At 39.4% G+C, this 12158-nt stretch overlaps 1 protein-coding gene across 8 annotated transcripts in view; it reads left to right on the top strand.

Moving 5' to 3' along the window:
• Nucleotides 1–12158, top strand: part of LOC106948073 (serine/threonine-protein kinase WNK2) — a 76129-nt gene that overhangs the window by 41547 nt on the left and 22424 nt on the right. For 5 of the 8 annotated variants that reach the window (XM_015033526.1, XM_015033529.1, XM_015033528.1 and 2 more), the window contains exons 8-15: nt 3123–3402; nt 3502–3620; nt 4318–5244; nt 6552–7571; nt 8910–9104; nt 9283–9684; nt 10404–10730; nt 10914–10957. In XM_015033526.1, the coding sequence (XP_014889012.1) occupies nt 3123–3402; nt 3502–3620; nt 4318–5244; nt 6552–7571; nt 8910–9104; nt 9283–9684; nt 10404–10730; nt 10914–10957 (3314 nt within the window). The remainder of the gene's footprint in view (nt 1–3122; nt 3403–3501; nt 3621–4317; nt 5245–6551; nt 7572–8909; nt 9105–9282; nt 9685–10403; nt 10731–10913; nt 10958–12158) is intronic. The other 3 variants (XM_015033527.1, XM_015033531.1, XM_015033532.1) reach the window with 3 other exon arrangements.

The following is a 12158-nucleotide window of genomic DNA, read 5'->3' as shown; positions in this document are numbered from 1 at the left end:
TATTTCATGTCAATGTTAATGTCATGAGGCTGATAACTCCATGACACTTTCAATTTGACTCATTAGGATTTGATTAAGAACCAGATTTGTTCTTTGTAATTTCTGTCCAGTAAAACTATTAATCTATAAATCAATAGACAGGGCTAAATAAAGATATAATCCATGTTTCTGTCTCATATTTGTATGGCATTAAAGGACCTGGAACTTTGTTTTTTCACTGAAAGCTCTGGTTTGAACAATAAATGCCATGTGGGTGAAATTTTATGGATGATACTTTGATGTCCTGAAGGCAGCACAGAGCTGCACCACCAGAAACCGACAAACACTGAAGAGAAGAAGATCTATGATTAATGTAGTTACAGTTCTATCCATGTTTTAATGCTGCAGAGCTCAGTCGGTTTGCAAATAGATCAAAGTTTAAACTGGCATGTTGAACATCTTTTATCTGCTCATTTTGTGGAATATTTAACAACTAGAAAATGGCAAAGAATAAGAATATTTTCCCACTCTGGCTGCTGTCAGGCCTACAGATTTTAACTTGAATGTTCATTGCATTTTTCATAGACGCCTGTGAAAATAATTTCTATTCCCATGACTTTTTTGTTCTCTGGGAAATAATTTTTGATGATGAATACAGAAACAAGCATAAAAATCAAAACATCTACAACAGTGATAGTAATATTAATAATAAAATAATAGTCAGTGCAAAGTAGCCTACAAATTCTTTGTTGGGGGCGGTGAGGGACCTGGATATGGGATGGGGGGCGCTGGCCCGAAAAAGGTTGAGAAACACTGATTTAGTTGGTAATGTTGCATGTTCTAAATTACTTGCAAAAACATTGACTGAAAGGACTCTTATTTAATGTTGAGGGATTTTTGCCTGTAAGGCTAACCTTTAGGGCACAGACATTTTACATTTTGTTTTGAGTTGAAATGTACTGAAGTCTTATTTAAGTTTGAGTGTTTAGCTTGTTAATTGTATTGTTAGAAGCAATTGTTTGCACTATTCAAAGACACTTTTTATTAAACTGTGGCAATAGCAACAGTATAGTTAATTTCTATCACCACTATAAGTTTCAGGCTCAGGATTTTTTTTTTTACTTTAAGCCCTGCAGTGGAGATAAGTTGCATTGCTGTTCTAGGAACATGTTTATTGCATTTTATGTATTTATCTATTTTTAGTGTTTCATCAGTTTATGCTCCCAGTGGATGAAAGATTAAAAAGTGTTTTTTTTCTCCATGTGGGAGCCACCACAACTTCCTCAAGTCTCCATAATCTCTCATCTAACATTTGCTTAAACCACAGAAATGTTTTTTAAGATGGCTGTGGTATTTTTGCCTTTGATAAAACTGCATATAGAGACTGAAACATTGTCATTTTGAGCCTTTGGAATTTTTTTCATTACAAAAAAAAAACAAAAAAAACAATGACCAACCTATATTTGTATCTCTTCCTTTCTTGTCTGCTCCCCACCCTATTTATTTCTGATGTTGGTTTGTCGCCTTTGACATGCTAAAACAATAGCAGACATGTACAGTGGTTCATCTGCACCCGTGTTTAGGACCTATTGTCACTGATCTAATGCATTAGGCAGTTGTAGATTCAGATTTCAAGCCCAGTTCTTTATTAAAGTTTAGTTCTGGCCTACCGTTTTCAGTCATTTCTTATCATGCTTTAGGGCTGAGGAAGCAGTTTGTTGGGGTGGTAGGTTAGTCTTGTGCAGAAAACATTTTATTAAAAAAAACATACAGCTTTTTTGTTGGCAGTGTGACTTGAAACTTATGTCAAGAACTGTCTAGGAATATTTGAGCTAGGAATGCAGCAATTTGGGAACAAACTTTTAGAATTGGTAACGTATAAAACGTGTAAAATAAATAAATGATATAGAAAGATGGCTGGGCAACACGTCAAGGAATAGTGGTTGGTGGCTGGATGTGCTTTTCCCTTAAGCTTTAGCAAGTTTGTGCTTTGCGTACACAACCATTTGTCAATGTTTGAACTGTTATGTTTTATATAATTTTAAGCAAGCCATAATGAATGATGGTTGCTAAGGATGTATCTTTTCAGTTCTGTTTGGTACCCAGAGATCACATGACAGTGCATCTGATTTAGCCCGTTAATAAAGGGCTGCTTGAATGGACTGTCTTCTTCAGCTTCAAAATGACTAAGCCTGGTAATGCGTAGACTGAATTAATGTTCACCAAACTTCATAATGCTTAAAACAGTTTTTTGATAATGCCCACATAAGAAAAGTAATAAAATCACATATTGTCAAACTATAATCACTGAAAAATAAATTAGTTCAAGTTTGCCTTTTCTTTAATATTTACAGTTTTGTGTTGACTCTGATCTGATCGTATATAAACATTCCAATTACTTGCTCAACAGGTTATTTATTTAATTTACTATGAGAATGAATGATCGTGTGGAGACCTGCACACCTCTGCAGGCTGGAATGGGTGTCGTAAAACATGTGTGCTGATACTAAAACAGAAGCTGTGCCAGTAAAAATCAAAAGTGGATTGAAATATTTGTTGGAAAATGTGGGAAAATTGATTAGTTGACAACTAAACTAATGATTAGTTGTGTCCATAATCTGAGCATGGTGTGAAGCAGGTCACGTGACACAGGAAGCAGCAGCACAATGAATGCCACTGCAATAGTCAAACAGCTGACGTTTATAACTCAATTTACAGTTTTGCACACTGTATGTGCATAGTAGGCTGATTGTTAAAAATTTTCTGAGCGATCCCAAGTATTTTATGCTGCATAGTAATTTAATATAAATGATGTGCTTTTTTAAAATCCACAATAAAGACCCTCCTGATATTTTTAACTGTAAATTTGCTCCTAACGTCATCCTGACGCAGCTTCATCTATATTTGTAGATGTAAAAATTCTGCCAGCTCTGATGTGAGCAATGAGCCAGACACTAACAAAGGGAATCATTTCCCGCAGCTCTGACCCCTTTAAATAGCTCTTCTGTTTCTTCCTTTTCTTCCTTTGCTTGTTCTTTCCGTCTGCCTCCCACTCTCCCATTTTTAATGCACCCTGTCCCATCTCACGTGCTCAGCGCTAAAAATATCTTGAAAATCATTCTTTCCCCCTTTTTTTTCGTCAGGTGGAGACGGGCTTCTTCCATGAGAGCGACGCAAAAACTGTGGGAAAGTCGATCAGAGACCGTGTGGCGCTGATAAAATGGAGAAGAGGGAGGACGGCGGCTATAGTAGCTCCGGTGGATCAGGGTGACAGAGGCCAGAGGTTTAATGTGACATCATCGGAGGGCGTCTCGGGTCCAGTGCCACATGTTGTACAGCCTCTTGTGGTTGAACCTGAAGACACAGACGCAGATCAGCACAGCAGGCTGCACAACCTTCCAACCAGCACCACTTCAGTGACATGTAGGAGTTTTCACTCTCTCTGCCCAGAAACAACACATAAATCTTTCACTTTTTTTTTTTGTGTCTTTTTTCATAGAAGTGCATTTTTGTGTGTCTCAGCAGCAGACGGCACACTTGACAGTGGCATGGGCTCTACTGTGTACTCAGACTCTCACAGCAGCCAGCAGAGTGTCCTCTACCAGTCCCTTCTGGAGCCTATTACTATGGCAACACAGCAGGTTTGTATCACCTCCCCCTATTGAAACGTATACGTTCAGACTTATTGAAGCACATGTCAACTTTCAGAGCAATCCCTGCTCACATATCCACGTATATGAACACTGATCCTATATTTTCACTCTGACATTTGCTCAATAAAGATGAATCTCACTAAATTAGATTATTATCACATTATTATTTTTATTTCAGTCAATTGAAAAAGGGAAATCCATATGTTTCATGGATTCATTACACACACCAATGGATTTCAAGAACATGTTTCTTGTGTGGGATGTGAGAGCAAGAGTTTAAGCATCCCTGATATTCAAGGATTTCTTTAACATGCCTGAAAGAATCAAAGCATAGTCTTAATATTCTTCATTACATGTGCTTCATTGGTCTTATGCAGCATAAAATCGATCTACAAAATGTAAGTTATTCAAATCAATTTTGTGTTGTTTTTTTTTTTAGCTGGGAGCCATAATGATCCAAATTAACAGGGAAAAAAAATCACTTGTCACTGTATTTGAATGAATCTGAGTTTCACTCGTTTAATTGACATGTTGAAATAAAGGAACTTTCATTTTATTTATTGAAATGCACACTGCAAACATTACCCTTCATAATCTTACGTATGCATCTTCATACACTTTTTTTCTGGTTTTGTTCTGTTGATTTTTGAGTAACACGTTTTGCTTTTGGGTTGTTCTTTATCAGTGCCAGAGCTGCAGCCATTTTCTGACAGACCGACCTCATTCCTCTGAAATCAGTGAAGTTTGGCAGGCACCACTGAGCCCGCAGCTCAGGGCTCGAATGGGAAGTGCAGAACGAAGGGGAAGTGCCCCTGTTATTGACATTCAAAGGGCAAGCCAAATTGCTCAGCTCCACGCTTTCATTCAGGCCCAGAGATCAGTCAGTCCCATCCCCATTGTAAGGGAGAACCTGGTGGAAACCAGCCCCAGGGAATCCCATCCTCAGCCTGTCTCTGAAGCTGAGGGCAGGCTTACCTCCCCAACCACTCTGCCGATGTTTCATCTCTCCCCTCTCTCTTCACCTACCGAGTTCCGACGCCTTAGTGACACCGGTGTCAGATCGCCATCACCAACAACCAGCGAGACTTTGGCTCTCCCAGTGCAGAGTCCACGCCGACACTCAGACCTCAGTAGTCTTCTTAGTCTAGCGTCTAATGAAAACCATCTCTCTGCGCTGCATAGAAGCTCAGAGTGCCAAGCCTGCCTTTCTCTGCTTCGATTAAATTCCCAAAATGGGAATCACCGTCCGTTTACTGTCGTCTCACCAACACATCACTGTCTATCTGACATTCGCCACCATCCTTTATCTGGAAAACTACCTTCCTCTGGCTACGGACAGACAAAAGGATCAAGCGACTATTCAAATTTTTCCATGCTGCAGCAGTCCCTGTTTAATATAATCAGCCGTAAATCAGTTCCTTCTGCCGTCACGCCGTCCCAAACTTTCCCACTGCACTCCTCAACAGCCGGGAGGCCGTCTCTCAGTGATGGAGAATGTGTCCCAACTAGTCCTCCGCAGACCGACGGCTTATTTGAAGAGCAGGAATCTCTCCAGCACTGGAAGGAGAAATATTTTTCCAGAGAGCAACAAGCTACCAGTGCTTTGGAAGTGGTAGGTTACAGCAGCAGACAAGTGAATCAGTTTCCCTGTAATAGAGCCAACTCCTGCTTTGCAGATTTCTCCCAGCCTGTACGAACTAAATTTTTCGCTCTGCATGAAGGTGGACCGGTCTCCTTTTCTACTCTTAGGCTTGCTGCCTTCATAGACCTTTAGCTGCAATCATAAGCTTGCTTCTGTCAGAGGAGAATGATGTAACCTCTAACACACTACCCTTCTGATTAACCTTTACAAAGCCCCTTTGCAAACGCCCTAGATTTTAACATTTTCCTTTCTACTTTGCTAAGGTAATACAGCATCTGTCTATCCTTAGCCTGCCATGGATAGCTGGGTTTTACCTTGGGGAGAAGGGATGGTTATCTAAATTCCATCCTCTCAATTTATCCCATTTTTCCTTTGTGCCCTCATTTTACCTCACATTTGTCTGCTCTTGCTTTTTATTATAAAAAGTTTATGAATTAACTTACTTTTGTCTTCTTTTCCCTCAAACTTGCAGTTTCTTGCAAACTTTTTTAAACTCATTGAATATTTGAAACATTTTATCACGTTACTGACATGTTTCATTTGATAGTCCAACAAAACATTGTGGATTATTGTGAAATGGAATATAAAGCATTTTGCATCAAATAAAAATCAGAAATGTTTTTGCTGTGCATTTGTATTCAACTCCCCTAAGTTGGTTCTTTGTGGAACCTCCTCTTACTGTAATTGGTGCTGGAAGTCTTCTAGAATATTTTGCCAGCTTTGTTAGATCACTCGACCTCAGTCACATTGAATGGAGAGTATCCATCGACAGAAGCTTTCAACTTGTGCCACTAATTCTTAATTGAATTTAGGTCTGGACTTTTACTTTTCCACTCCAAAACATATAAATGCATTTCAAACCAATCAATTTTGTGTATTTAACATCATCCTGTTGGAAAGTGAACCTCTGGCCAGGTTTCAAGTCTTTTATAGCCTCCAGCAGGTTTTCTTCCAGGACTGAACTGTTTAGGGCAGTCTATCTTTCAGTCAACTCGAGGATAAAGCAGGGTGAATGCAAATGCAAGGCATGTTTTTCAAGTTTTTATTTAGAAAAAAAAGAGAAATTATTTCGTTTTCTTTTTTCTTCAGTTTTGTACTCCTTTGACTTCATCTGTCATGTAAAACTGCAAAAAAAAAAAAATCTTTGAAGTTTACTTTTGTAACGTGACAAAACATGAAGAAGTTCAATGAGCATGAATATTTTTGCAAGGCACTGCACTTCTGTAGGAAACAACCTCTGATTAAGCTTTAAGTTGGAATTATGTTTTTGTCTTTAGGCCAGTTCTGCAGGTAACCAACACCAGCCGTCTGTCCAGGGCTTACCCTCGTCCAGCGCAGCCATGCCCGCTCCACAGCAGCCAGTTCAACCGGGACACAGCTACCCTGCTGCCCTGTATGCTGCCCACCCCTGCAGCACTACACCCATCCCAACCAGCCTAGGCTCATTAAATATCCAGCAGCAAACATCAGTTGCAGTTACTAATGCAGCGTCGGCTGTGCCACAACATTTTGCACAGAGCTATCAAACTGCCGGACACCAACATCAGCCAGCAGCATCGGGCTCTCCAACTTTTACCCTCCAAGCCCATCAGGTTTCTCAGAACCTTGTTGCCTCAACTCAGCAACAGACTGCATCAAGCTACCCTGCAGTCCATCATCAGACTGCAGCAGCCATCTTTGCAGCACACCAGCCAACGCAAAGCTGCCCTCTTGGCACAGTTTCCTCAGCAATGGCAGCGACGACCCATGGCCAATCCGCACACTCCTCTAGCACACCTCAGCAGGCCTCAGCCAATCAGCAGCCTGGCCAGATGGTTTCCACACCAGCTCTTTACAGTCAGATAATTTCTGCTCAACAAAACACCCAGTCAAACATACAACACACACTAAACGCTGGACAAGTTTATAATCACAGCCAAGAATCTGTGCATACCATCAGCCATCCAGCGGCTCAGCCACCCACGCTTTCTTCTCAACGACTCCAGTCTCCTACTCACCAGTTGGACGCTCCAGTTCTTTTGCAAAATGCAGTTCCAGAACAGAGTCGGAATGAGCCGCATCCCAAAGGAACCCCAGTTCGACAGATTCCAGCTGGCAGTCGAAGTTTCTTTGCGTCAGCTGTGCCCGATGCATCCTCTCACGGCTACGCTCATTCTACCATCCAGCAGGCCCTGACAGCACAGAACCAGTACCAGCTAGCACCGTGCGTCACTGGGGAAGGAGTTAATCAAGCAGCATCATCTCAGACCTTTCCAGTTTCCACCCAGCAGAACCACAGCACACACATCCACCAGGAAGTGAGTGGCCAGTTTGTTTAAATTAATACATTTTCATGGTGACACTCCCTTTTAACTTTAGCTGAAAATATTTGATACATTTCAGGGTAACACTTTATTTGAAGGGGGTTGAATAAGACTGCCATGACACTTTCATAAACATGACATAACACCTGTCATGAACATGAATAAGTCTTCATGAATATTTACGACTGTTGTCATAAAGCGTCATTCGGTAAATTATGACACTTTTAATACAAAGTTGACATTATCCAAAATGTCTTTGTTATGACAACTTGACATTAACCAAGAAATCATTACTGTTTAAACTTTACCTTTAATAACATAAAGTTACCTGATTTTTAAAGTGCAATCAGTAATACTTTTATAACAAATTTATTCCAGTAATGATTTTTTGTTTAATGTCAAGTTGTCATAACAAAGACATTTTGAATATGTCAACTTTGTATTAAAAGTGTCAATTTACCGAATGACGCTTTATGACAACAGTCATAAATATTCATGAAGGCTTATTCATGTTCATGACAGGTGTTTATGACAGTGTCATGTCAGTCTTATTCACCCCCCTTCAAATAAAGTGTTACCCATTTCAGATATTAACAAAAGGAATTAAAGTAAATCTTTTTAACTTTTTTTAAAATCCAAATCTATGAAGAAAAGGTATTTACCTATTGTGTGGCACTTAACTCACTCATCAGGTGTATTCTTATTGATGTGGCATCTCTCATCCAATTTTTCTGACGGCAATAAACAAGATGTTCTGCAGATCAGTATGAATGCTGCTCCAATAAGAGGTTAAATCTGTTTAGCAAAGCTGCTATAATGCTCTAACGATGCGTCTTCTCAAACTAAAAAAAAAACTCAACATGTAAATTTACAATAAACTCACGTCTTGCTCCTGCTTCTGAAATGATTTCCATCTGGTGATTATTAGTCTGGCAACATTTTAAGGCACTGTTCTAAATTTATTGTTTGTTGGTGAACACTAACAAGTTGCTCTACATCAACAAGCTTAGTTTTTTTTTTTTTTTTTTTTTTTTTGCTTTCAACCTCATAAAATGTAATGACTTGTGTTTCAACTGCTTTTGTGTGGGGTTTCCTGCTCCTTCTATTACATTGTAAATAGAAAAAAAAAATCACAGTTTATCTGCAGTTTTTCAAGCCATAAACATAAAAGGTCTTGACATCAGCAATTTCTGATGTTGATCTAAATTCTGTGTGGGCATGCTGAAGAATTGATCAGAGCCCCAATACCGTGGGGTCACATTGGGTTATTGCTAAAGTGTATTCACGCCTTCCCTAAGGCTTCTCTGATCTTTGTGTGTTACTGTTCGTTAGAATGCTTCAGCTGGTCAGAGCATTTCAAAGTCTGGACAAGATGAAAAAAGCCATGGACAGAGTCTCAGCCAATCAGCTTCCATTGGATCAAGTCAGACACCAGCTCATCAGGAATCGGTTCCCCAGACTGCTGTCCACCAACACCTCCAGCCTCTGCAGATTTCAACCTCGCTCCCATCATCACAAACATCACTGGTAATCCCATGCTGTCTGGATACTTTATTTTATATATTTATTTTAATGTCTATGCAGTTTTGCTGGTTTAATTTATGGTTGAACAGCAGTAGCAATAGTTAAAATTACCCTTATTCACTCCTCTTCATTTGAACTTTTTAGATCCTGTTATTGTCTTCTTTCTTCCTGTTTCCTTTAGTTTCCTTCACAATACCCCACAGTCCAGGTGGTGACAGCTGTGACTGACTCTGAATCCGCCTACCTTCCCCCCTGCACTTCTCCTCATCCTTCATCTTCCTCTTCCCTTACTCACATCTTTCTTTCTCCTGGATATACCGTCCCTGTAACCCCCTCCGTCTCTCCCCTGTCCCCTCTGCACATTGAAAACACATTAATTTCTCCCACCCCAGTGTCTCTTACTGTACCCTCCCCCTCATCTGTGCTGGGTATGGTGCAACCTACCTCACTGCAACACCAACCTGCAGCTGCTAGATCTGAGGCTTCTCAGATGCAGGCTTCGTTTATATCAACACTAACTAGCCACCCCATGCACACAAACACACACCTCCCTGCAAATGGCAGCCCTCAGCCTCTCATACAGGTAATTGTGACGAGTGCAGTGAAGCAAATTATTGTGTTTTTACTGAAAGGGTGTGCACTAACTTTAAGTTATTGTGTGCTTAAGGTTATTTTTTTCTATTGTGCTCATGTAGCTTTTATTTTTAGAATCAGGGTGTGTGTGCATCCTTAAAAAGTCTTACATTTGTGTACCTAAAAGTAAGGCCAAAAATGTATTGAATTCATTTTTAAAATATCATTTGTACTATAAGTAGAGCTATTTAATCTTGTATTTTCTAGGTAGTTTTTAATTGGTTTTATTTCCGGACTTTCCTGTCATCTTCATTGTGTTCTGTGACTTGAGGTGGTTGCAGCTATTGGTAACTAGCTGCTAAAATTTACTGATTAGTTAGCTAGTTTTGTGTTTGTCCTGGTTAAGTGAATTCATCTTTGCCATTCTCACTTCTCTTACCTACCGATACAGAGCTAGGTGCATTCTGTTCAAAAAAGCTTGGCACTACAGCAGTAAGACTGTAAAGAACATCACAAAATATGCAATTTTCTGCTGCAAATTTCTGATACAGGCTTTACATTTAATTCATAGTGGTCTTACATTTGATTTGGTTAAACCTGCAGAAATCCTGAGACTGATTCTACAGAATAAAATAGTTTTAATTTTCCCATTAGATCAGGTTATGCAAAATATTATTAATAATCAAGAAAAAGTATAACAGCAAAATCATTTTTAAATGAAATTCACAGGTTCCGCAGCAGAAGCAGGACGGCCCCAGTACACAGCAGGTTCAGCAAACTCAGCTCATGCAGCCTGCAGTCTTCTCCTCACCTGTGCAGAATGAGGCGGATCTGGGCGCAGCCACTGTGGCTAGCCAGCTGGACAGCACAAAGTCCTGCCAGATGCCCCCACAGAGCCAGCCTCAGAGTCTGGGACAGGGCCAAATTCCTGTGCTGCAGTCTTCTGACTCACAGAAGGCGTCCTCCAGGCCCGCCACTGGTCCTGCTTCCCAGCAGAAAATCCCAGCCACCGTCACGGGAGTGGCAGGTCAAGGGTCATCAGAGATTTACATGGAGGTATGGCCACGTGACACATAGTAGTGTTCTATAATTATTGTTCCTTGCTAATTGTGCTTTCCAAAGAGTTTTAAACATAACAGTACTGAACTAACTTTACTGTTCGTATTAAATCAGGAATGGAGACTGGTTTCTGCATTGTCATCTCCCAGGTGTTTTATTTCTCTGCTCTGTTGTCTGCAGGAGCAAGCGTCAGAGAAACGCACTGGAGGACAGAGCTGTGACAGGTAAAAGCTTATTATCATTCAACTTGATCAGTTAAAGTTTGTCACAGTTTGATCATTTTTCACTTATTAAATATGCAGAGAGATAAAAAATAAATATATTGACATTCTGTTGTTTCTTTTATCCTACTTTTTAAATTTCTTTTTACTTTACTTTTTATTCAATCACATAACTACACAAAGATTAAAAGCATTTTTATGGAGACATGGCAAAAGTTGTTAGCAGAACATAAAATTCCAATTGGCAAAGCTTTGCAATTAAAACCAAAATGGCAGTAACGATGGTGATATAAACAAGAAATGGTAACGAATAAGTACAAGCAAGTACATGAATTGGGAATGACTTCAAATAATGGTATTTTTAATTCAAAGTGTGACTTTTGTAAAAGAAATTGAATACATAGGAGCATTTTACCAATTTTAGTGCAGACATTTCAAACCCAAAGCAATAACCTATCAAATCATAACTACAAGTAGATAGAAGACCAGGAATTGTCCAAAAGAGAAAGGAGTATCAGTGGCTCATGGCTGAGCTTTGGGGTGGCCAGGACAGGCAGTCCCACCCTTTGTTATTCACAATGATGGGTCAAAGGCTTACAAATTGTAATCAACCTCAGTAAAGCATAGTAAGAAGAGTTAATTATACAAAGACATTTAAGTAGCCCATTTACATATGAAACATCCCAAGAATCCAGGGCAGATAAAGGTGCAACAAGTCACTGCTTTTACTCTAAAAGAAAAACAGTTTAAAAAAAAAAAAAAAAAAGTAAAAACCCAGTTTCAGTTTCAACTTTTTTGAAGGTTAAGGTGGACCTCCATGTCTTGGTAGTTTTTTTTTTTAAGTTTTTTTTTATTCTGGCCATATTCTTTCCATTTTTAGATAATAGATTAAATGTTGCTTTGTAAGATGTTTAAAGGTTTGCACATAACCTAACCCTGCTGTAAAACCTTATCCCTGACCTGTCTGCTCTCAGGCATTCACAGAACAGCTTTATTTAAACTAAAAGAATTATACACATGGTGACTGCACTTACTAATAAGGTAGCCTTTGAAAGGAGCTTGATGCACTGGTCTCTACTTAGGGGTATCAGAGTGGAAGGGACTAAACACCAATGCATGCCACAATTTTTAGATCTGTTTTTTGTAAAAAAAAAAAAAAAAAAAAAAAAAAAAATTAAAAATATTTAAAAAAAATTTTTTTATT

The sequence above is a fragment of the Poecilia latipinna genome, unplaced genomic scaffold (genome assembly GCF_001443285.1).
Source record: "Poecilia latipinna isolate Pla-1442-1.1 unplaced genomic scaffold, P_latipinna-1.0 Scaffold271, whole genome shotgun sequence".
NCBI lineage: Eukaryota > Metazoa > Chordata > Actinopteri > Cyprinodontiformes > Poeciliidae > Poecilia > Poecilia latipinna.
This window is presented reverse-complemented; position numbering and strand designations above follow the sequence as displayed.